Source organism: Zeus faber (genome assembly GCF_960531495.2).
Source record: "Zeus faber genome assembly, chromosome: 1".
In the NCBI taxonomy this organism is placed as follows: domain Eukaryota; kingdom Metazoa; phylum Chordata; class Actinopteri; order Zeiformes; family Zeidae; genus Zeus; species Zeus faber.
In genome coordinates this window covers 51,997,876-52,024,945 of record NC_137193.1, presented here as the reverse complement: position 1 = coordinate 52,024,945, position 27,070 = coordinate 51,997,876, and the positions used below count along the sequence as shown (strand labels likewise).

General features: G+C 41.2%; 1 protein-coding gene across 1 annotated transcript in view; it reads left to right on the top strand.

Annotated features, from left to right (window-relative positions):
- ptprsa (protein tyrosine phosphatase receptor type Sa) overlaps nt 1–27,070 on the top strand; it is a 201,221-nt gene that overhangs the window by 113,185 nt on the left and 60,966 nt on the right. Inside the window, exons 7-12 of the mRNA XM_080014935.1 lie at nt 9,977–10,246; nt 10,638–11,219; nt 11,457–11,593; nt 11,829–11,973; nt 18,913–19,239; nt 26,379–26,572. Coding sequence (XP_079871061.1) covers nt 9,977–10,246; nt 10,638–11,219; nt 11,457–11,593; nt 11,829–11,973; nt 18,913–19,239; nt 26,379–26,572 — 1,655 coding nt within the window. The remainder of the gene's footprint in view (nt 1–9,976; nt 10,247–10,637; nt 11,220–11,456; nt 11,594–11,828; nt 11,974–18,912; nt 19,240–26,378; nt 26,573–27,070) is intronic.

The following is a 27,070-nucleotide window of genomic DNA, read 5'->3' as shown; positions in this document are numbered from 1 at the left end:
CTTGCACTCCAAAATGTTTTCAAATAAGCTATCTTTGCAGAAAAGAACATGAGCAAGTAACATAAACCTCTTTGCATTTATATCAGCATTGCTTGTCCAGAAATGTAATTTCACATGCACTGAAGATTCATTCAAGTTTAAAATTATAATTGACCGACTAACACTCTTCTCTGTTATGATGCTCCATTTTGTCTTCTAATGCCCTCCCCCATTCACATGGAAGGAAATGTGTAGTTCAACAAGCCGTATGTTCTGACTTCATCAGAAGCCTTTTTAAATGTGTGATCAATGAGATGTTAATCCCCTTGTCAGCTATGGGAACCAAAGATAGTATACACTTTTTTTTTTTTTTTTCGATTATGGTTTTTTTTTCAGGTACAAGAACACCACGGTAAGTGTGGATTTTGATCGAGTGGCAGCTTTTCACTGCCCACCGATCAAAATCTCAACCCCAACGGCCTTTTCCTCAGTTTCAGGATTTATAAAAAAAGGGCTGAACATGTCGTGAATTTATAGAACAGCTGTTCTGAAGCAATTAGTCTTTTTTTGCCCCCCACATACTGTACACCCATAGAATCCCCTCGCTACAGCTTTGGGGAAGCATCTTACACGCCTTCGACAGCCCGTGATAATGTTGGCACACATGTTCCAACAAAATGAAGATATGAAAAACAATCAGTGGCGGAAGATGTTGGAGTATCTTAAGAAACAGGCGATGAAGGCCAAATCTCCACTTTATACCTCTAATGCTAAATGACAATGAAACCCAAGCCAGGGAACATTAATAAATTGAGGCAGATTCATCATGTATTATTTATCTTGTGCATATTAAAAACGATGCCTCTGTATTGACTCAGTTTGTTCCTGCTGCTGTGTACCAAATAACTTTATCCTCTATAAATTATTCAATGCCCTGACATCACAAAATGGGTCAGGGAGCTTCTTTTCATTGTTATTCCTATTACCATGCTTACCATACCATCTGCATAGGACGTAAACAACACAAGACGATGAGGAACACGGAGCAAATACAAGCTCCTTTTCCTCCGTAGACCCCTTTTCCCTACATCCATCACAGGTGGAGATGGTTTGGGGGCGCGCAGTCTCCACTGTGATGCTGTTGCACTTAACATGAAGTAGCTTTCCACCTTGCTCATGCACAGTGTGGAAGAAATTAAGAGGCCCCGCTGCAAATTACAGTCAAGAGCCCCTCAGACATGATTAAGTAACAATAATGGGAGCACTGTCAACACCGCACTGGGATATTAGTTTTGTTTGTCAAATACAGAGGAGCTCTTCCTCCTGGATCATTGCCATTTAATTCATGTAATCACCAGGAACAACAGCTCCTTTTAGCTTGGTGTGTTAAAGAGCCCAGGAAAAAGTCCTTATTGTTGAGGAAGCGCCTCATCACGCAGGATCCCACTACTCCCTTGCTAAGCATCGATGGTGTCAACTTCTGTCTGTGTTCACTTAACGTTGTCAATCAGTTCTGAAATTTGATGTTGACTATGTTTTGTTCACAAAGCAAATTGCACTTGGGATTAGCAGCTGTGGTAAGGATCAATTAAAAAATATAGAGTAAAAGGAAACTTCTCAATCTTCTCAAACATATTGCACAAACAACAGAATGACTTCTGCACCAAAATTATAATGATAGCATCACTCATTGGCTTAAGATTGCACATGGGACTTTCTTTAAACCCCAGCTGCTAATATCAGCCCAAACTGTGTCCTTTTATTTCTGTTCTCATTAGTTTTTTTCTTCCTTTTTATTTTCTCTTTGTTTGGTTTCCTTCTCTAATTAAAAAGAAACACAAAATACGGCCACCACAGGAGCCTCTCCTGGTGGCCATGAGGAGCTTGTGAAAGTTTGAATTATGATTATGGTACGGATGATTTGACTCCAGTGGCCGCCCAGCGGGTTTATTTCTTGTTCTGCCTCACCTGTCGGGGCCACTGGGGTGAATCTGATGTTAACTTTGGGTCAAAGTTTATTAAAGCTTGGGGTGAGCGGGTTGGGGGCTAGCAAGAGTACTTTAGTGACGGGTGTCAGAGATAGAAGGGCCAGGGGAGACTAGAGGAGGGTGGTGGGTGGTGGGGGGTAGAGAAGGGAAATACAGCTGCAGCTAAACACCTTGAGGTGGCTTTTTTTACTCTCTCTGTGTTTCCCCTATTTTTCTCTTCTCCTCATGTCATTGTGTTCTGCATCAACCCCTTTACATCCCTCAGAGCTTCGAGAAGGTTGGTGTGTTTTTTCTTTTTTACTTTTTTTAACCCACATTTGAAAAAAAAAAACATGTTGGAAAAATAATTAGTTGTATTTGCCTATAAAAAAAGCTCGATTCGTTAATTTGAAGAAATCCTTAACTTTTAATCCAAACTGCTAAATTATTATGGAAGAAAAAAAATACTTTTTTTCTTTTGATTCCAAAGAAAAAATGATTAAAGCAAATCCGAGTAGCTCGGGTTTTGTACATTTATTTTTATGTTTGCATTGTGGGGCCTTTTCTCCTTTTGCATCCTTTGGTATTGCTGCTGCACTGAAAGGCTTTTCTTGCACGTGTTGTCATGGAAAACCAGCACGTGAAAATAACTTGACCTGTTGCATGATGGGAGAATGTAACTGCGCTGGCATGCTCGTCCTGAATCCCTCTGGCCGTGGTTCTGTGTCGTGTTAATTCATTTTTTTTGTTGTTTATTGTTTTTCTTTCTGCATTCCCTTGTTTTGTTGAAATTGATTTCCTCCCTCCCTCTTGTTAATTTATTAGAGTTTTCCTTGGAACTTCCATGTTCTTTTAGCTTCTCCTTTTTTAATTTGTCCTACTGTATTGTGATTGTGGTGGGGTTTTTTTTGTGTGCGCGTGTGTAATTACGTTTTGTTCCATTTAGTTCTGTTCCTTAACTTGCTTTCCCCATTTATAAGAAAATGTTTTGTCCTGTGATTCATTTTTGGTGGGTTCAACTTTTTTTCCGTTCTCAATGACGTTACTCTGCTTTTTGAGCCATGGAGACCTGAATGTGAATGCTGAATTGCATAATGATTATGAATACAGCCGGTCTTCCTGTCATTACACACTTAAACACTTACACCTGCATGCAAGCACAAAGACATGCCTAGAAAATGACAGCTGATTGGTTGTTATTGGGTTTGCTGGCGATTTCACTTGGCCGTTAAGGGATGCCATTTACAGTGCAGATCAGATCAATATTACTATAATGATGCTGGCTGCACATTCCACCTCTCTTAGTGGCTGCAAAAAGAGGGCCTTTATTTTCAAGCGGTGGCAGCTCCGTCCGATTGGTTTTGTTGGCTGGCTGCTGTTTTTGTTCCCCATCAGTAAGGAGAGTCAGACTCATTTAAATTCTGACTTATTATTAATTTATTTCCGCCCCTCTTTGCGCTGTGCATTTGCAGAAATACACACATACACAAGCACACACGCACATTCACTGACAGGCCGTTCTCATAATTTCCTGTTTGAATTCACTGTTGGATTAGCGTGACCCAAGTAATGAAGATTCTCAAATTGCTATCGAGCATAATACAGTTTATTTCCCCTTTGAAATGTCTCTGTTGAAACCAATGGAGAGGACAGGGTTGCAAATTAATCGCGGCTCAATGCCAGCCAAATTCACTGATTTATATTATATATATTTATATATATATATATATATATCACATAATCTCTGAAAATGTTCTACCAAAAATATCGCTGCTTCTGCCTCCTGAGCTTTTCTCAGGAATATAGAAACCTCAACCAGAGTCAGGTCTTTATTATAGCTCCTATCACTGCTTGCAGTAAACACACCTGCATATCTAATGACCCTTCTCCCCCCGTTAAAACATTACACTGACTTTTTTTGATGGAAGGAGACTGTGCCTTACATCAGCCTCATGGAGACCTGCCATGCATATCACTCATTCAGGCAGGGCAGATAACACACAGCAACCTTTATCTGTCTCCTGGGAGAGGGAAGGTGATATGTGTGCCTGTGCCTTCCAGCTCCCTGTCCCTACTGGACAGTATAGAAAATTAACCCTGCAGTTGCTTTTAGAACCACAATTTTCTATTATTTGTTACAGAACATTTCTCCAAATATAGTTTACACATCTGTACAATAACCTCATCCCCTGACCAATGGCAAAGTTAATATTAAGGACTTAAATTGCCTTATTTCAACTGCCTTATTATTTTTACTGCAACATTTATGAGCATTTGTATTGAATTATTATCGCCCATAAAATATTGCTTAAAGAATACAAGCTCTCCTCAGTTTCCTCAGGAAAAATCCCTAGAATTTTGGTTCTTTTTTCACCCCTGTAAACCAAACAAATTCATGCCAGCTGCCAAATCGTTTGTTAATGGGCAAATATAATCACCCTTTTAATTGCAAATTTATCCCAGGCACTGATCACAGGGGTTTGTTGCATCTAAGCATCGCAAGTTTCACAAAAACAGCGGTAGAGAGTGTAAATTCTGCCAGGCAAGACCCTCCAGTACCCTCCCGCCAAAAATGTCCTCAGCTCATGGCATGATCCCTCTAAAGCGAATTGAACGGAGAACCCAGAACATCTGACAAATTCAGACCTACTTTATCCTTTGAAAACCAGTTGTGAATCTCAGGTGTATCAATGATGCAGAAAGACTGCGCTGTGAGGAATGCATGTGAATGCTTGCCTTTCCTACAAAGATGCCTGCCTGATTTTGGATATGCTTGCATGTCATGCTCTGCATTTGTGTGTAACGTTGGGAAAGAAAGCTAGATTACACCTTATGTTCCTTCTGGCCAAAGCAAAATCCTGCCATCTCTATTAGATGTTTGTCTCAAGGAGCCCTCAACTTAGTAGCCCCCCAAACCCAAAACCACATTGGTATCAGAAGCTTGTTTTTTTTCCCCCGCCAAACAAGTTTGATCTCCTCCTGATCAAATGACTTTTTTTTTTATCACATTGCCTTCCCAATCTTGAAAAGATTCATTCTTACAGTCTCAACTGTGATGATATACTGTATACAGTACCTGCAGTATTATCCGGCGACTTGTCTTCCATCTGTAAGACACTCCGAAATCCCTTAAATCTACTGTTTGCTGCAGTGAGATCCTCAGTTCTCCCTGCTACATAATTTTCCTTAAGGTAATAATTTCCATTTTGATGAGCCACCCATAGAGACCATTAAGCATTGGCGCAGTCAAGGTGTGCTCGCACAGGCCGACCCCTGCGGTTTATATGTAAATGCTGTCGGCCTCACCCTGCAAGTGTGACTAAAGAATCTCCATACTGGGCCTGTGTCCTCAGGCGGCAAGAGGGTGTAATCTCAGCTTCAAGGTGACACTAAAGGCTGCACATTATTTTGGCTTCCCCTTCATTTTGGGGCAGCACTGACTGCCTCGCCGAAATGGCCGAAAATGTCCGCCTTCTGACCTCAGTTTTTTGGCACAAATCCCTCTACAACACCGCCCACTAGGAGAGTTAGTGCAGTACTCTGGCGTTCTCTCTCGGCTGCTTTTCACCTCGTCCACTGTGAGGCCTCTTGAATTGTCTTTCTCTCCACATTGGGGCTTGAAACAAGATTACACATTGTAATTACTGTATTGTACATAGTCCAAAAGAAAGGTCCATGTTCGGTTTGTTTTTCGGTTTAGTTCCAAAAGGCCGGTCGGGCTCCTGGTCTCTGTGAATGAGGAGCGTGTCCATGCAATTGGGATTCCTTTTTTGTCTTTTGTTTGCTGTGTTTTGCATTTCCTATGGATAGAATAGCAGCAGGAGCCATATCCACATATATACGTGCATTCACACCATGTCATCTCCACTGACCAGCTTGTGAGGGTGTATAGAACAACATTAAAGTTACACACTGCACTCCAACATTCATTTCAGACAATATTATCAGATCTGACTATTAGTGCCATGACACTTAACCTTCACAATCCTCCGCACTGCCTTGCACACTTACTAAGGTCAGTCTCCATTAAAAACGACTAGATAGAAAAAAAAGTTTAAATGAGTTAACTAACATTAACTAATTAACTAACTAACACAACTATCTTCTCAAAGTTCTTATCTAACCGAGGATCAAACTTATTTTTTTGAATACATGGCCCAGGCGCATGCTGTGAACAGTTAGGCTTCCGCCTCAATTTTAATGATCGACAGGTTTTAATTTAACTCAGTCAATAATAACTCAATACAATTCATTTTGGCCAATGGCCACAGTATACCTGAAGTTCACTTCTCTCCCAATGTTTAACCGTCTTGGCTTTAAGAACAAAGCAAGAGCCCCCCATCATGGTTGGCTTGCTTCCAAACAGACTGGTTAAAAAAAAAAAGACCATGTTAACGGTCACAGCCAAGAACGTAACCCTTCCTGCAGCCTTTAAGTGTAAGAACCCAAAGGTGAAAGGAAAAATGTTCCTGTGTGGTACCTCATTCACTCAGCCACTACAGCTCCCGGTCCATTGGCTGAATCGAGCCCCTGGGAGAGAATATAGCATCATCAGATACACCCATATTGGACTCTAAAAAATATATTTGATTGGCCCATTTCAGTTTTCATTCACCTGTGGATTGGTTTGGAGGCAAAGAAAAAAAGAGAATGAGACAAATAAGCTGAAAAAAAACATCTAATAGCTTTGATGCACACCCCCTTTGTTGAACACAGCTGCACTATAGTACTGTCTGCTGTTCCGAATTAGTTATTTTTGTGGATCTCTTGCGTTTCATTTGCGTTCTTTTGATTTTATATGTGTGTGTGTCTGGGATACTGCTAAATTTGGGAATGAATGGCATGCTTGGATGGACGTGGGTGACATTTTGGATTGTATTGGTTCTCTTGTGTCTGCCCAAGTGGATGGGGGCGCATCTGACTGTATATGTCACTCATGCCATGTCCACACCATTGCATGTCCGTCTGAGGAATGGGCTGCCCTTTCACCTTTGTTGTCCGACTAGGTGCTTTTTAATAGGAATTAGAATTTTGGAAATTATTTTAAGACCCCTTATGTTAAGATGTTTTGGAGAAATTTATTTACTTTACTATTTATTTTGTTATAAAGAAAAATAATAAATGTATCCATATTGACAGATTCAAAAGCAGGTCATACCTCAAACAATTCAAACTTCTCTTTTTATATATATATCTATATATATTTATATATATATATATATATATAGATATATAGATATATATTTATATTTGGACAGAAGACATTTATTTTATTGGAAGTGGTGCTACATTGTCACCTTTGAGCCAAGTGGTCATTCTCAGCACAATTTTCTGTGTAGTAAATACAAAGGACTGGGCTTGATTTTGTTTCATATAGAAGAGTCCTTTCCATAAGTTGGTAGTTGTGAACTACTAGTCGTGCTCAAGGTCAGGTCATATTTAGGCCATAGTTAAGGATCGAAATAGGAAATACTGGTTCATCTTGGAAAGGATACATGTGCCTCAGAAGAAAACTGATGTTAGTGTGCAGAGTATTGCCCTTATTGTCCTGCGTTGACTGCAGGAGGTCACCATCCATGTTAGCCTTATTCGGAACAAGTCATGTGTGTAAATGTATTATTAATCATTTCACACATATGTTTGCTTTGGCCAAATCAGCTCGAGTGAAGTCCTGTCCGATAGCAATAGACAATAGCAATCTATCTTTTTGTTACCATTTGGATGATACCTATAGTGCCAGCTTGATTTAGTGTAGTCTTTAAGGGTTGTACACATGTACACGTCGATGCTCATTCAAAAGGGTAATGATCCCTTACAGAGTGCCTGTACTGTAGGTGATATCTGTGCTCTTATGCTGTTGGTATCGATCAAAATTCTCCAATGCAACGATTGTATGAATCCCATTTGGATCGACACAGTGTATTCTGAAATGCTCCCACCAAGTCCACCCAGTCCTCCCCCTACCAACTTCCCAACACCCATCCAACCTACCTCCCTCCGCCCGTCTCCCCCCGAGGCATCCTCGGTCCCGGTTGCATCGAGGTGAAAAGTTTGGGAAGGATTATTTGACTCTTGACTTTAAGCCCCAGTGTGAGAGACATCCAGACCCACTTTGAGCCATGGTCTTCCTTTCCTTTTAGTCCAAAACCACAGTCTCCCTATTCTCTTCCCACTTCCACCCTTCCCTTCCTCCTCTCTCCCTGATGACCCACCCCACCCCCCACCACGTGTACAGTACAGTATGTTCGTGTCATCATGCGTGTTTGTCTGTCTTTCTGACTTGCTGCTTGTGTTTTTTTCTTTGCCTCTTGTCTTGTCACTCGTCTGTCTGAGCTGTGTTGTCTATCTCTTAGTCAGCTCTTCACTTGTTCATCTTTTTTCTCTGCCCTCCTCTCTTCTCTCTTTCATGACTTTATTTTGCATGGCTCCCACAAAGACACTTTTTTTTCTTTCTTTCTCAGCTGTTAACACACACATACTGTACCTGCACAATCCCACACCCATACCAATGAAAAAACACATACAGTACATACATACGTACAGACATGCATACACACACTTCACATCATCTTTTCTTTTCAACACTCCATTGTCAAAGCCTCTTGGCTGCCATTACAATTTTACCCATTTCTCTCCCTTCCCTCTATCTCTCTCTCTCTGACCCCCACCCCTCCCCCTATCTCTGTTTCTCTACTTCCTGTTGGTCCAATTCTGTTGACTCCTACTCTCTGTGATAGTTGACTCTGTAGCCGTGGCTACAACAGCTCTCTCTCTCCTTCTCTCTCTCCCTCTCTCTCTCTTTATCTCTCAATGTATTTCTCCTAGACACACACACTCTGTTTCTCTATACTTATTTTGTGTTAACCGGGACTGCGATGTGACAATGTGCCAATGCCACATTTTGTCACATTGGCTGGAAAAAAAGCTTACACAGCATTGAAGTGGGTTACCCCCCCCCCCCCCACCCTTCTCCCAACCTCCCCCTTTCTTTCTGTCTTTATCTCTCTCTTTCTTTCTTTATTTCCTTCCCCTATCTCTCTGTCCCCTGTCTTTTTTCTCCTCTCCTTTTATTCTCATCAGGTACTCTTTTCTCTCTCCTGTTATTCTCCTCACCTCTCCAATCGTCTTTTGTCTGGGCATGCTAGCGACCCTTCAGTTATATTCCTCTATGCATTTTATCTCAATTTTTATATCTGGTTTTGTTATCATTTACTCATTGATTTACCTCGGTCTATTTATGCATGCTGTCTGTGAAACTGATAGCTGCATCTATCAATGGAACCGTGTCAGATCTTAAAAAGGCTTTGTCCAGTGGATCTACCCTTACCACAAAAATCTGATTAAAGTTTCTCATCTTTAGTAATATCTAGATATTATAGGAAGGTAGTAAATGCTGCCCAAAACATGGTAGAACACCTTTCAAGAGAGCCCATAGCGACACCAAGATGGATTATAGCCTAGTAACCCTAGACTTCCTGTTCCTTGGGTGGTGCCTGTAATGGCCTTCCTAGATTGGCATGAGTGCCAGAAGAGACCAGGAAGTCCCAGGTTACTTTGTTGGCCTTATGTGATAGCATTATCACATGGCCATAATCATCATCACAAGCTCATACTTGGTGGGTATGGCTATATTTACGTATAGAATGGTAGTAGTTCAGTTCCAAAGATGAGAAACTCATAATAGATTTTTGTGTCTTCAATTGTGCTGTGATGGGTCAAATATTGGTCAATGGAACCTTGTTGCTATGAATCGTTGCTTTATCGTCAATCTATATTGTTGTTGAAGCAGTTTTTGTTAGTTTAGTTCCCTCTCATTATTTGCATACGTTTTACGTTTTGAAAAGTCTAGTTTCTTTTACCTTTGTATTTCAGTTTACATTTACCATGTTGAACCTTTCTGTAGTTGTTAAGTATTTCCTTGAGAAGGCTCCATTTTCATCTGCCTCTCTTGTTACCTCTCTTTTTTCTCTTTTTTTTGACTCCCTTGCCCCCTCTTCTCGTCCTCTCCCCTTCCTCGTGCGTTCCCCCAGTCCGCCGGGTTGCTCCTCGCTTCTCCATCCTGCCCACCAGCCAGGAAATAATGCCCGGAGGTAGTGTGAACATAACCTGCGTGGCAGTGGGCTCACCTATGCCCTATGTGAAGTGGATGCTCAACTCGGAGGACTTGACCCCAGAGGATGAGATGCCAGTGGGCCGAAATGTGCTAGAGCTCAGCAGTGTTCGCGAGTCAGCCAACTACACCTGCGTAGCCATGAGCAGCCTGGGCATCATTGAAGCTGTGGCACAGATCACAGTCAAATGTAAGAGACAATGGCGAATGATTATGATGCAATAGCACCCAAAATTGTCACGTGAAGTGTCAAAATATCAATCTGAACAGACTGTTGTTTGTTGAAATTTCGTAATCACAAGGCTGCAGTTGTCAGTTAACCAGCAAAACTGGGTAGAGACCCTCTCCATCCATATGTTAACCATTAAAATGTTATTTGTTGAATATGTTAATGTTTTTATGAGGAGTTTCTATCAAAACATGTTCAGTAAATGGCTTAACAGCATCTCTACACCTCTGCCCTCAGAAAATGCGTGGTTCATCAATATGCAAATTATGTATTATAATATATTTAATGTTTCAATTCTGCTTTATTCTTGTTTTTTTTTTTTACTTCTCCCTACGTTCTATTACCATGGCAGCACTTCCAAAGCCTCCAGGTACCCCTGAGGTCACTGAGACCACTGCCACCAGTGTTACCATCACTTGGGATTCCGGCAACCCAGACCCAGTGTCCTACTATATCATCCAGTACCGTGCCAAGTCCCCAGACAGCAAGTTTGAGACCATGGACGGCATCACCACCACGCGCTACAGTATCGGAGGCCTCTACCCCAACACTGAGTACGAAATCCGTGTCTCAGCCTTCAACACAATAGGCCAAGGCCCTCCCAGTGAGCCAGTGGAGACGCGTACAGGTGAGCAAGCTCCAGCCAGCCCCCCGCGCAACATTAAGGCCCGGATCATATCCCAGAACACCATGATGGTGCGGTGGGAGGAGCCAGAGGAACCCAATGGACAGATCAAGGGCTACCGGGTGTATTACACTATGGATGATGCCCAGCCTATGACCCAGTGGCAAATCCACAATGTTCAGGACAGTGTGATCACTACCATCCAAAGCCTGGTGGCCTCAGAGACCTACACAATCAAAGTCCTGGCTTTTACATCAGTGGGTGATGGACCCTTCTCAGAGCCCATCCATGTCAAAGTGCTGCAAGGAGGTAGGTGTACAAAGACCCCTCTCTAAATTGGAGTTGCCTTTTGTGAGTTACAATACTCTATGTGGACGTATCATTAGTAGTTGAACTAACTGTAGAATGTGTAATGAGTATGTGTAATGAATTGAATTCAGTGAAAAATGTTGCTGTCACAAATGCTGGTGTGACAAGGTGACTATACATGAATCCTAAAATGTACAGTATTTGGACATTATGTAATTTTGTTTTGTGTTCTTTCAGTCCCTGCCCAGCCCACCAAGTTCCAGGTCGGGGCTGTGTCAGACACCAGCATTGAGCTGACGTGGGAACCAGCCTATGAGAAAGAAGGAATCATCAGTTACGATCTTCGCTACAAAGAGGGCAGTCAGGGCATACTGGTGAGAGGCCCTCTCTCTTGATAGACATGAAGACATGTTTTTGAAACTGTTGTTGTTCAACCTGATCTTCACTATACCTTTAAGTGAAATTGAAAAAATTAAGGAATAAGCTGGGATGGCATTGAGATAGAGTAAACACTTGTATACTCTTGGCTTTCAGCCACAAATGATTGAACTTAGATTACTGGGGCCCATACCGGATTAGCATGATAAGCAGTCTTTCCTCCATCAACAGGTAAAGAAAACTTTTGGACCCACGTCTTCTTATGTTGTGGACGGTCTCCGTCCAAACACACCGTATTTCTTCGCTCTGGCAGCCATCTCGAACAAAGGCCTCGGAGCCTTCACCAATGATATGTCCCAGAAGACTTTGCAAGCAAGTATGTAGCACCTTGTTTTCCGTCCTTTCGTTCTCTTTTTGTGGGATGTGGGTGGCCAAAAAAAAATGAAGCTGTCAATGAATAGTTGAAAGTTTATATTAAGAGAGAGAGAGAGAACGAGAGAGAGAGAGAGTGCGAGAGAGAGAGAGAGAGAGTGAGAGTGAGAGAGCGAGAGAAAGAGAGAGAGAGAGATTTTTTCAGCTTTCAAGCAAATTGTAACAAATGCAAATTTTCCTTCTGACTCCAGGTTGTTACCTTGCTTTACTCTGATGTCAACTTCATCATCACCTTTGAACCGTGTTTTGCTCGTACATACTCAGGGTTCAAGGTTGATTTAGAAATGTATATTTACTGCCTCTCTTAATCAGTGCTTTACCGGACATATACTTAAGACTCTGTGGCTCAATATTTATTTTTTTGCAGTTGATATTGACTTTTTCTTTTTCCACAAAGATCCCAAAGTGACATTTTGTTTTCTGCTTCGTGAAAGGTTTCATTTACAGTTTGAGCTATATGTTATGTCGAGAGTAGAAGTAGATTTTTTTTGCTGCAATCACTGTTTTTATAACATGTTGTTTGACAACCTTTTTTTACATTCCTATTTGCTTATTTTACCACTTTGACTCCAGTGCCAGATATATTTGAGTGTATGCAACATTGTCAAACACAGTCTATGTGGACTGACAATTTTGGCAGTTTCTTAATTTCCCTATCACTCGTGCTCATATTTGCTTTTCTTTGTCAACAGCAAGTGCACTTTCTCCCACGTGAAAAAGACACAAAAAATGTTATTTCTACTCTGTCAGTGCCATGGCTTTCTTCTGAAATGTGTTATCATTGGGATGGGGAGTATGGGGTTATGGTTTGATGTGAGAAGATGGACTGCAAAGCCTTCCTGTCACTAACAAGCACTGGTAATCGTACCACAGCCCACTGACTTATTTTGAGCAGATCACAACGACAATGCTTTTCTGTTTTACAGATAGCAGTTACGTAGCTTAATTATTGAAAGAAAATCTGCTAAAAATAACAGAAATTAGATCATAGTACACACACCAGGAGCAGTGGCACAAGCAAACCCTGACGACACAACCAATAAAATATGTTGAGGGACTGTGAAGCTGACACAATCTACAACACATAGTCTACTGGCCTCCTTTGGGGTTAAAAACCAGAGATTAGAGCTATTGCTGAAGATCTTATATAATGTGGCTGGATATATGAGGATTATGGTTGGATCTGCCTGGCTTTGATCCTTTGCCAATGTATCTTCAGATAGCTGCATAAAATGTGGAAAACCACTACAGACTGGGAAAAAAATAAACATTCTTCAGTAGCTTTTTTACAGTCCAATTTGTTGTCCTCAATTTCAACGGGCCGTCCCCTGTCTGACTTGAATGCTCCGTGGAATCGCAGGAAAGCCATGGCAGTGGGAGGAGACGTCTTTTAACACATTTTCTGTTTCTATCAGTGCAACTTGTTGGCTGTTACTCCCACCTTTGGGGTGGGGGTGTTTGGAACCAGCACTTCACTCTCCATTTTGTTCTGCTGTCGAGGGGGAGAGCTCCACAGACAGTGCAGAGTCACTGCAGAGATCGTCAATTGCATGCAACACTCCCTCCCAGCCGATGGGGTGCTGTCGAGAATGTACCTGCACCCCTGAGCTTTGATCACTCCAGGCATGAATCCACATTATCTTTCCATCCAAATCGAATCCCTCTGTTGGCGTCTCTTGTGTGTGCACATCTCCACCTGTGGATGTCTGTTTGTTTGTGAATCCCTCTTTTTGCATTGTGTTATGGAAGGGTAAACTGCAAGCAGATTGGATCAGATGCACTCCTATTTTGTTCTATCTTCCCATTGCTCTCTATTTTCCCCTCTCCTTCTATTTTTCACATGTTTCCCTGCGAAACAGAACAAAAAGCTCTCCTCAGAATGGCTTGAGATCACCTTGCTTAACTTTGTGTCCTCCTCCAGTCTATTGAAAAAGGTTTCCATCAAGGGGGCTATTATCAACTCTACGACTTGAATGTCATCGGAAATGTCATACTTACCGGCTCTTCAATAACAATCTTTAAAACAACACCTAAATTTGCTTTCATAGAGGGTGCTGTTCATTGGTCCATTAGTTCAATGAACCTAGTTAAATGGAAAAACAAGTGCTGAGAGACCACAATAAAATATCCGTGTCTATGACGTTTTGCCCTAAATCAGGCTTAATTTTTTATAATTACATATTGTTTTGCAGTTGTTTAAGGTGACCAAATACACTATACTTCAAGAATGAACTATATCCATCCCTTCTCATTCTTTGACTCCTCCAAAGCAAGCCGTAAGTTCTTGCCCTCTGTATTTGAGTCGGGAGACTTTTTCATTACGTTTTTCATGGTGAGCCCCTCCTCAAGTCAGCAGTAGAAAAAAAAGATCGTAGTTTCTTTCCAACAATGTCAGAAAGATTACAGTCTCAGGCAAGCAAAGCAAACCAGTTCCAACGACCTAACACAGCCACACAACACACTCATAGCTTGATCTTTTGGATGCCTTTGAGGTAAGTGGGTGATTTTGGCTGCAAGGACTCCAGTGTGCCATAAGACCTAGCGACAACTCGACAGTGACCCACTCAGGTTTGTCCACACAACCTGATATGCATTTTTGTTTTCTGAAGATCCTGACAGAGATATGAAGAACATTGTGTTCTGTCTTTAAACGGTACAGTGTTGTTAAATATTAATCTGGCAAGTTCTTTGTGCGTCGGCAAGAATTATATCCTCAGACATTTCATTGAGACCATAAACCACTTTGTGACACATTTGGCTCATGTTAAGTGCATTCTTCTCTCAACATATTTGCCCCAGTATAGTCAAATGCAAAGCCATAAAATTTTAAAAGTTGAATGCATTTACAATGCACACATAGGACAATGTAGAAGCCATACATACGTAATCTACACATAGTTAAGGGACAACACTTAACTGAAGCCATCGTACACAGGTCTCCTTTGCCCTTTTCAGTCACAAACATAATTACAATGTTGTTTCAAACACACGTCTTCCCAAGTGCTTCAACTTTGATACTTGAGACACTAATGGAAATTATACCCAATAAGCACTTCAAAACAAGGCAAATTACTTTGGAATAGCTTTGAGCTAACCATGATGAAAACAAAACTTGATATATTTTTACATTGTTTTCATCTTTAAATACAGTACAATTAGACTTAATAAGCCTAAAAACAATGACAAGCTCTACTCATCGCGGTTCAGAACCTTTTTTGCCTGGATTTCAGGCTCTTGCATTATCTGGCAGACTGGAACCCTTTTGCTACAGAGGAAAATAAATACACAATATGTTTTCTTTGTTGCCCTATATCTCTGCTACAAAATCTTCACCAAGCTTTGACGTTTGTGTTCAGCCTGCACAGCTTTCCCAGGGGCAATTGTCATGGGGGCCACTCTGCCGCAAGCCCATAAAAAAGGCAAGGCAAAAACTTTCGTGCACAACCATCAGATACGAGACCTTCTTGAGAAGTGTCCTAATCATATTTTATGAGATCTCTATGTCCCTATTACGACGGGAGTAGACATTACTGTCACTGGGCATAATTGGCAACTGTGGCCCCCATACAGAAGCAAGGCCTCATGGGATAGCTGCCTTAGCAGACCAGTTGGAAGATTTTTTTTTTTCTTTTTTTTTAATTTGGTGAGACCATTCAGACGTGGCTGAGCCGGGTCCACAATCAAAGAGTGGTAAAGGTTCTCAGCATCTGTCTGACCATTACCAAGGCTCCAGGGCCTGGTAACATGGCCAGAGATGAGGGGGGTTTGTGTGTACCTCAGGGCCCTCGAGTGGCAGATAAGAATCCCATTTCATAGCGTCAGAATTCATTTCACGCTTTGCCGATGAGCTATGGGCCAGGCCCCTGGATTGTCAGGCTTTGTTACACATTTAGATTATACTTAGAAGCTGCCAGGGGCCAGTCAAGCGTTATCTCTCAAATTAAAGTGGCAGCTTCTAAATCCTCTGTATTTAGCCAAACAAGCAGTTTAGCCCCCCACTTACTGTAATTGCGCAGGGTTTTTAGATATATTGAAATATTTGTACAGAGCACCAGCACAACCATTTGGAATCCAGGCGGATTAATTCCTTAATGATCTACAAATACCAATGTCCTGTCATTCAATTCTGTTGACAAAAATACAAAGGCAAGCATACACCAACCTCATAGGCTAATTCGAAAAGCTTTGGTAATCTGTGTCAATGTTAGAGTTGATATCAGCCGTGGAGTAGTGGGGTATGTGGCTTCGCCTGCACTGACGGTGTTCACACAGTGTCTGTTAAAAAGGTCATGGTAAAATCACCTGAATTTTATTAGAATAATGAGGCATTGCTATCCTACATGGCAAACTTTGTGCTCTCAGTGAAATCGCACAGCAACAGACGGATACTTCAGATAAAATGGTGTGAATACAGACATAGCTAATTATTTTTTAAACAAACAGTATCCGTTTCAACCCCAATCCTTCAGATGTGGTTTAAAGCCCGTCAAGTGAAGTCACAGCTGAGTTTCCTCTTTTGTTGTCATATAGTTCCAGTATCCATAATCCCACCATTGGCCTTCACGGGGCATACACTTTAGCAAAGTTCTGCCCCAGCCCAGTAAGCCTTTATCATCCATGAGGAGGCCTGCTTGGGGCGATAGCCTAACCACTGTCAGATTCACAGCCCATTTCCAAAAGATTGAGGACTAAGCAATCACTCTTGACGTGGGGAGTTTGAAAATACAATATGAGCGGGAGAAAGAAAGCTGAGAGGCTCAAAATCCAGTAAGACCATAAGTAAATAAGCCCATTGGACATAGAGAGGGGTTTTGGGGGCTGTGGCTGTGGTCCTGTCCTATTTGCTGTGCTAGAACATTCAGTCCCATATCTTCTGATGGAAAAGAGCCCTCTGATTGTCAAAACCCATCTTTCCCATCTTCTTCTCTTTAGGCTGTTTCAAACCCGAAGAGGCAGTGCAGTTAGAACAGGGTCATTAACCTTTTATGAGTTAAGCAACACAGTCTTTCCGTTCCATTTCACGACTCCCATTCTTGTGGCTTTGCTTCCTCAAATTGACAGTCAACTTCAGGACTACAGATATACCGCTATGAAATGGGATTTCTTCAGGAAAATTTGTAACAAAACAAAGATTTGCAGTACCAGAGAATGTCATTGAATAAGTTTTCCCCACACCTCCACTCTTGACAGTCTTGTGGACCCTCCAGCCCAAAGATACGAGAGAAAAAAAAAGTCCTGGCTACAGCACAGAGCCACCCCCCCGCGGCCACCCCTCCACAAAAAAAATACAGAAACTGTGTCCAAAACAAGTAACGTGTAAAGGTCAGTTATAAAAGTAACATTAATGAGACAAACTCTGAATCTGCTTGGCTAACAAACACGGGAGGGAGAGCGTAAAGGCTGACTGGCTAAGGAGGGAGCACACTCTGTAGCCAGGTGCTGGTGGTAAGAAAGTCTTTAAAAGTTAGTATGTGTGGGAGCCAGGTACGTATGATGCAAACAATGTTTGTGATTTGTCTTAATTTTCATTTAAAGTTTTAACATTCTTATCATTCCATTTTTGTTTCACGTTTCCTTATGAGTTGTTATTTTGAGGTTTAGCTGTTACTGTGGTTGTTTCTTTAGAGTCGCCATGGTTACAGCAACATCATTTCCTGGTTCTCTCCTTTATTTCACGATTGATTTGTTCAGCCCTTGTTTTTGGAATGAAATCAGTTGTTTCCGTTGTGTTCTGTGGACTTTATTTTCAGTCCTGGTCCTAGGTCACTGTGTGTGGAATGGCTTTTTTTTTTTGTTTCCAATATGATTTATATCTGTTTTTCATTTATTCAAGAGTTTTTACCTTCGCTAAACAGAGGAGAATGTAATAATGGGCATAGCTTGTCACCCCAAGATGAAGGGATCTATTTCCTCACAGCATTGGATGGGATAGGGGAAACTGCCATAAATAGCAATATTTTCATACATGTCCTTTTATCCGTATAATGCCAAAGTCTGAATGAGGAATGGAATGTTTTATCATGCAGAGGACAGAGCACTCTCTCCCCAGGCACAAGCTGCTGGCACTAGGCTAAGATTATGAGAGAAAGGCTTTGACTTTGAATTAGGAAGTTCACAGATATGTAGGTTTAAATGTTTTGGTAGAGTGCTTCGTGCGCACACATAAAAACAACCCTTTTCTGAAAGCTTATGCATTCCTACAAGGCAATAAGATGTTCTTCATTTTCCCACTTTGGCTTCAGGGCTGCCAGTTTGACAATATCAGAGTTGTAGAAACAAACACATTTTAATGTTCTCTATGGTTTGTTTGAGTCAACCTATTTGTGACAGACAAACCCGCATCATGACAGACAAAACAATAAAGCAAATATGTTCTGAGTGGGTGATATACACAGGAAATTACAATCCCTTGGTACAGGATGCATAATTTGATATTAGCCATAGGCTAATAATGATAAAATAACTATATAATAACAAATAATACTGATTTTTGCCTAAACAGGCAAAATTAAAATTGTGAGTGGTCAGATAACTAAGACTACTGGGTCAATATACAAAGTAGGCAGTATATTTTAGGAAGGTAAAAAAGGTAAACATCTTGCTTCATTATTACATATGCCTGTGTCATTGTCTCATAAGCCTTTTATTTAAACATGTGCCTGACTTTTTTTTTTTCTCTATAAATGTTTTTGCCTTATTTTCCTATTTATTTTTAGGTTATTTTAAATTATTCTTTTTCCGTTTGAGCATTTCCTTTTTATCATTTTCTTTATCTCTCCCATCTTTTTGTTTTTTGTTTTTCAACCCGTCCCCTTTCCCCTCCTTCCTCCTCCTCCTCGCCCCCCCCCCCCCTCCCCCCCTGCTGTCCTGTCCACCTGACCAGAGCCCTCTGCCCCCCCACAAGACATTAAGTGCAGCAGCTCCAGCTCTACCACCCTGCTGGTAAGTTGGCGCCCCCCGCCGGTGGAGAGCCAGAACGGTGCCCTGGCGGGGTACGCAGTGCGCTACCAGGTGGTGGCGCTCCCATCTGAGGCCGGCGGCGGCGGCGCAGAGGAGGCTGTGGGAGAGACGGCCGTGGCCGCCGCTGAGGAGCAGGTGCTCCTGCAGCGTCTGGAGAAGTGGAGTCAGTACCGCGTCACAGTGGCCGCCTTCACCGAGATCGGACCCGGACCTGAGAGCGAGCCCCTGGTCTGCCGTACCGACGAGGACGGTATTACACCCCTCACCGTCCGTCCAGAATAATGGACTTGGCAATCATTCATCAACATTATCATTTAACATTTTCAGCTGTATGTTGATGTTAAATTAAGTCATTGTAAATTGTCTTTATAATCTGTTTATTGGGCCAAGTACATTTTCATTTACAAGGGATTGGTCTTGGTATTAGTTTGTACAAGAAATACGATACAACATGTGTTATATGCACCAGATAAATATAAATTACACAAAATATGTGATATTGCCAATTCCCTATTGTGATGCACAGTTTTGTAGTTCAAAATTAATTCCAGAAACAATTATTTTTTTCCACAATATAAAGTGTGAAATATTCGAAAGACCTTCATTTGAAAAATCAAGTTTTGGTCTCATCAAATACCAGATGTTACGGCATATAGTGCAAGGCGACACTTCCAGCACACCATGGACATTTCCAGTTCCCCATAGTCTTGACATCAGGGCTTGTCCTGGGCTGCAGCAGGGTATGATGGACCCTTTTCCTGGAGGTTACAGCAGGGTATCACATAGATAGGTAGATAGATAGATGGATATACATTGTTTGATAGATAGATGGATAGATAGAATGATAAATAGACATTGTTAGATAGCTACTACTCAACATACATACATACTCAAGTTATGTTAAATTCAAACCACTTAGTGTATTAGAAGTTGTACTTAAGAGGTGCTTAAATAAAACGTGTACATCTAATGTATTTTTGGTTACTTTTGACTACCAAAATATTACATTTAGAAAGTATACTTCAAGAACCAGATATGTTCTTCTGTATCTGTACTTCAAATATGTCAATATTTTACTCTTAATACATTCTAAATAGTGTATTGTCGATATACAATAATGTACTTTATATGTTTGCATAGTTTTATGTATGCGCAAGAAACATACTGAAATTGTGAAGTTCTACTTAGTGTGTTTGAAATTGTACTAATATGTTCTAACTTCAATACACAAAAATATTATTTCTAACATACCACAAATACTATAAATAACTATTTTAACACATGATGTTATACCTATTCTACAAGACTAGAAAACAATCAACAAATACTTAATTAAATAATTTAACAAATTATATATGAAAAGTCTGAAAAACCTACAATGACACTTAAGCCCCGTAGCAATTAAAGGTTTAGAATTGAATGACTGAATTATTAATTTTGTCCATTCATTATCCAGCCCTAATATCACATGTAATTTGACATAAAATGTGAACTGGTACCGTTGTCTACAAAATTGAGGCTACATATTTCGGTAAATGCACTAATTTATGAATCATCACAGTAAGTAACCGTGTATACTTACTTATCAGTTATGGCATCATCTTTCTCAGGGTCCATTATTGCCTTTGACTACTTCCTCTGTGGGCTGCTGTCAGTGAGGTTGGAGGCACTGAGCACCCCCACCCCCACCAGCCCAAAACAAAGTACAAAGCTCCTGTGTAAACAAGGTTCTTTGTGGCCTTTTGGTTCCTAAAAGTTCTGCCTTAAATGTTTGACAACAGTGCACAATAGAAAGATAAATACGAGCCTGGGTTTGTAAAAACAAACATTTATCTCACACCTCTAATAAATGTATAGAATCCACTTATCTTCTACAAGTGTGAGCTATATGCATATTGCCCTGACATGGGAATTAGTGATGGGAGGCTCTTTTTTTATTTACTGACTCGAGTTTGTATGAGTCACTCACTAAAGAGAGTCAGGTTTTGAGTCACAAAGTCAGTCACCCAGAGCTTGGGAAACCCCCCAACAGCCCCAGCACCCATAGAGCATCCGCACCAGAGACTTCCACGGGTCGAGCCGGCTAACTTACGGTTTAGCCTTCCTTTAACTTGGATGACATAAAATAATTAAATGTTGTGGCTCTTCTAGACTCTCCAAATGTTATCGGACTAAATGGATCAAGTTGTGAAACGAGTCATTTAGCGGGCGTTGGGGTGCTCCAAAAAATTTTTCCTCCGTTTTACAGCCGCTCATGTTCCCATGATTGCGTGTGGGGTAAAAAAAAATGTTGGGCTCCTGTCGGACCCACTTGTAATTATACGGTTTGGCCCCTATGTCAAATTCAAAATCAAAATCGAGTAGTTGTGTTCTATTAAAAGGGGACACATTTTAATTCCTGGATGGTTACTCACTGCCACTGTGGTATGTAACTTGTGGATGGGTTAGTGAGTGATTTTGTGCAGCCCGAGTCAGATCTTCATCTCTGTGCTAGGAGAGCGAGTACTGAGTGAGTGAGTGATTCGCAAACCCGAGTCAGTGACAGCGGTTGCGAATCACTCATTCACTCTCACTCTGAGTCAGACCTTGACTTCAGCTCTGGGCAAGGCTGGGAAAGCGAGTGATTCGTGCAGCCCCGCGTCAGACCAATCACCTCAGGTCAGTGGACAGGCTCCGGGCTGGTAGAGCGAGTACTGAGTTGAAACAAGCACCAAATTGGTTTCTTTTCTCACAGGGCTGGTTAATACAGAAATTAACTTGATACATTTCCACAAATACAGTTAATATAAGAGTACACAATAGTGTGAGTGACACGTTGTCTAGCTAGTTGCAGGGTAGGAAGGGCAAATCAGTGAATGAGTTAGTGGCGACTAGGACTCGTCACTCCGCTGTCAGTAAAAAGAGTCGTTTGTTTTGCCTATACGTCACTAGTGGGGATGCTGCATAACTAAATGCAAATGTAAGAAGAATGTTAAATGAATGTGCACCAGTACACCAGACAAAAATTCCAGCCTTTTCCATTGGCCATCACATTCGTTCTGGGCAGACAGACTCATTTGGGTGTGTCATTCCATTCGAGTCAGTACATCTGTATCAGGTTTTTCCGTGTTTGAGTTTTTTTCCTTGGATTTATTGTTATGCACCTTTCAGGCCAGCAGAAGTTAGAGCATGCAAATATTTTTTCTATTGAGGGAGTCGTCTATATGTGAGCCACTGCAGCAAAACCCGCATTGTCACACATTTCTAAAATCGCCAAGAGCCGCCAAATAAGTTTGAAAAACCTTTCTCGAAGGAAAATTTGATTTTTCCAGATTCGTATTCCTTTGTGTTTTTTTTGTCTCTCAACGTATTTTCAAAGCCAAGTTTGATGTATAAATAGTAGATAAATGATAGACTGGGGAAACGCAGTTCACTTACCGAGACGCTGAATAGCGCTGAACAATGCAGATGCAAGCAACTGTCCAGGTGAAGATTGTTCCTCCATATTCCATGTGATGTGAAGTCACAATGTGAAACCCTTTTGATAGAGTTCAACCTTTAAATCTCACGTGTTTTATACACACACCATGAATCACTGTTGTGTAAGCGGCATATCACGCAAAGAAGAAAAGTGAAACGGCACTAAAAGTACCTAAAATCTGTACTTTAGAGTCATTTGGCGGCTTTTCAATTTGAAATTGCATCATTTGAAAGTAGAGAATCAGAGCTTCCAAACAAGGCGTCACTTGTGCAAATCAAGCAAATATTTTCAAAGTTATGACTTGATAATAACAAGGGTGTGGCAAACCATGTTTCTGAGATAATCACCTCCAAAGTTTTACCCACACCAGGTTCATTCAGCCAGCTCCCAGAATGCAAATAGGGTTGGTGGACAAAAAAAAAAGCCTCATGGCTAATTAACATAATGCTGAATGGACCAATCACGAACAGCTCAACAACACACTAATGATGTTTATAAAAAAGCTTTTATTTAACAGTAAGAATATACATGTTTTATATAAGTGGAATTATTTAGGAGTTGAAATGTACGGACAACACAACAAAATGTAGAGTCTATCAATATTATGAGTCTCAGAAAATCTGAAATCTGAAAATCTGTTACCAACCTCAACGGACTTCGTCACGTCATCAACTTCTTCCATTGTAACAACAACGGGCGTATCGTCGATCTCCTCTGGTGGTTCTTGAAAATATTCCATTTCATCGTCACATTAAGTTTGAAATCCTCTGTTTGAAATATTCTCCAAGTCCGGAGTAATATCAGATTCAGCGTCGCTGTCGTTCTCCGCGTCGCTGTCGGAGAACTGACTATCATCGCGGAAAATGAAGTCCAGTACGCGCTGCTACAATGACTTGGATCTATCGCACTGGTCAGATTAAGGTCCGAAATATGATTTAGAGCTCTGCCACCCGCTTCACGTAATCCATAACAATATGGGGAAGAAAGTTTTCAAAGACAAGTGAGACCGAAACACCCCCGTGCTGCCCTTTAACTGTCTGTTTACGGAAGTGACATTGGTGCCTGACGCAAAGGATTGTTCTTCTTCGCCGTTTCACAACAATGACTCCGTGTGTGTAAAAGTAGTATTATTTTAAGGTTGAATTCTATCAAAACGGTTTGACATTGTGGCCTCATATCACATGGAATATGGAGGAATGATCTTCACCTGGATGCTCGCATTAAAGGAAACGATCGATCGGCGTTGTTCAGCGCTGTTCTGCGTCTCGTTAAGTGAACTGCGTTTCCCCATGTAATCTAATGGGAATGTTTAACTCCACAGCTTAATTTTTTTCTACTATTTATAAATCAAAGTCGGTTTTGAAAATACACTGAGGGAAAAAACAAAACAAAACCAAGGATCATGAATCTGGAAAAATCTAATTTTCCTTCGAGAAAGGTTTTTTCAACTTATTTGGCTGCTCCTGGCGATTTTAAAAATGCCCCAGATAGCGGCTTTTGCTGTGGTGGGACACATATTCAGTTGAATAAGTTACATCAATAGGCATAATAAAGTAGCCTAACTACCGATCAAACTGAAAGTTCGAGCAGAAACTCCTTTTGATACTACTACCACTTAGAGCCAAGTCTTTCTGATTGAGAAAGGTTTAATCAAGTAGCTTGTGTTGCTTACATTGCTGTCTTTGGCAGTTTGTGTGGCTTGTTCTTGGTTTGTGATTTTGCGGAGGGACGGAAACTAGCTGGGAAGAGGCTTTGGAGTGGAAGATTTGATTTAACCAGTGCATACCACTGCAGACTTGGTAAGTTTCGAGCTTGAGAATATTCAAAATGATTTTTTTTTTTTTTTTTTTGACTGCCCATGCATCACATTGCTGACTTGGCTCACGTTTAAGCTGTTAAGAAAACAACAGAAGCGGAATTCAAACTTTGAAACTCTTCACAGAAAGTAGCCTCGCATAACGCAAGTTCATGTTAGAAGGCATGCATGCTTGACAGTCGCTAGCTAGCTTTCTAGCGCTAAGGATAGCTAGTGAGAATGCTATCACTAATGGTACATTAGCTATAATTTGAATAAAGTAAATATTATAAGATGACAAAACCCAACATGGTATGGAGCAGCTTGGTTCACTCAGTGAGTTTGACTTAAGCAATAGAATTGCTGCAAAATGAGTTGGTCACTTCAGTTCCACTCCACTCCTCACTGGGGAGATGGAGGCATTCTCTGTTTTCCTTCTGTGTTTGAATTATTCCTTTAGTTTTCTGGTGAATCTACACTAACTGGTTTATTGGAGAAATATTGAGCAGAAAACCTAAACACATTTGACATTAATTTAATCCCTTCCGCGACAAGAACTTTGAGCTGCCTTCTGATGAAGTTGTCGCAGGAAGTCTGGAAATTCAATTCAATTACAGGAATATACTTGCCTGGGTCCAAACCTTTAAATGCACCCACTCAACCGTTGACTGATTATTCTGTTCTGGCATCATGACGTGAAACAGCTAATTCTCAGTTGAAAAACACAATCCTCCATCAGCGCCACGGATGGGACTAACACCGTTGGAAGCGTAATAAAAACAATGGCGGCCAACAAGATAGACGCTGCTATAGAGGCTGTTCTAAATTGAACAAAAGTACAAATGACTTACTTTTTTGTTTTTACTTCGCTCCACTCCACTCTTAAACCCTGGCAAAACAGGTATGTTGGCATGGCTACGTATCAGTGTCGACTTCAACTGACGTTAGATTCAGACGGATACCCTGGTCTCTAGTGATCGGTGAGGGAAAATGGCATCCCCCTCCCGATGGAAATCAGTGAGAGTGGAGGCAATGTCAGACTGAAGATGGAAATGGAGTGTAACGAGTGGACAGTTCTGTCTGATATCAAGCTAGGAATATACAGTGATATATAGTAGATTGTTTACTTAATAAAAGACAAAACATATCTTGATACAAAAAAATACCTTTTCGAAAATAAGTATGCAGTCACTGACTTTTTAGAATTATTCTTTCGCACATTTATAAATATACGAGTAATGTAATAGTATTTTTAGTATACTAAAGCACAGCTTAAAATTTTACTTCAGAAAGTTAGAAGTACTTAAGCTAAACAGCTTAACACAAATAAATAAATAAATAAATAAATAAGTACCAAAATATACACTTCACACAAGTATACGCACATAAATGTACAAATGGGTATAAATATACTTGGATAAACTTTTAACACACTTATGATATACTAATAATATGTATTTTTTATGGGTACTTAAGAGGTGGGGGAAAGAAGTGAGACTTTTTGGTCGCTTTGGATTCCCATATTGAATTGAGTTCCTCCTATAGATGGTAGAACCTTTTATCTCAGCACGTGCATGAGCTGTACATTTTATTCTCTATTGATATGCAGCAGTAACTATCAAGACAGTTTTCATACAATCCATCATGTTTTTGTAAAGACAGAAATTTCACATCTGTTTAACTCCGTGTTGAGGTGACGCTCTGAAGTTATGGTCACACCGCCGGTGTACATGTGCTGCAAAGCGACAGGCTGCAATGCATTTCAAAAGGAGCTCGGCTTCATCCAGCTGCAGGGGGTGGAGCCATGACCGGCTTCACGGCGGCAAAAAAAGTTGAGCAGGTTTCAACTTTATGCAAATAAGCAGTGCGGGGCAATAGACAATAGGAGGGAAGATACTCTCTCAATGGCGCTGGTCCTTGAAAAAGTAGACACACTCCGATCTACGATCAAGGCCACAAATGGCAGGTGCACAGAAGCCCCGGCAGTGTGACCCTAGCATCACTCAGACATTAGACAAAGCAAAGTCAAATGCATAATCATAAGCATCGAAGAATAACCAAGTAGGCCAAGGGTGACACCCTCACTCCCCAGGATACAAATATGTCAAATTTCTCTCTCTTTTTTAATCCCTAGTTCCTGGGGCTCCTCCGAGGCGGGTGGAGGTGGAAGTGCTGAACTCCACGGCACTCAAGGTGATGTGGCGCTCGCTGGCGCCTGGTAAACAGCACGGCCAGATCCGCGGGTACCAGGTCCACTACGTGCGAGTGGAGAACGGGGAGTCCCGCGGCCTCCCCCTCATCAAGGACGTCATGCTGGCCGACGCCCAGGTATGACCATTTAGCCTTCAACTTTCAAGAGAACTAACTAACCGTTCTATCTGAGAGAAATGATGCTGTGATGAGTTGGAAAAATGGATCAAGTGGCAAAGTAGACATTATGTGCATCTGTGACTTTTGCTAAGGTCGCATTAGCATTTCCTTTGTAATTTTAATATCCTTAAGGAAACTATAATGTTAATATAATACATGCCACTTATCATATTTGATATACACTCATAGAAAATGTAAATACACAGAAATACAGCTTTTCCACTCACACCAGTTCCAGAGCTTCTAGTGATACAGCCTTTCTGCTGCCTCTCTACATCAAGTCTCTGCAAATATTGCTTCAACAAAAGGGAATACAGGAAGGTGTACAGTGTACCCGCCGGGTTATGTTTTCATATGCAATACGCTTCTTCTTCTTCTCCCAGCCCACAACAGAACTGTAATCAAAGCCTCACCCTCCCTCCATTCCACCCTCTGCTGCCTTTTATTGGGCATGTC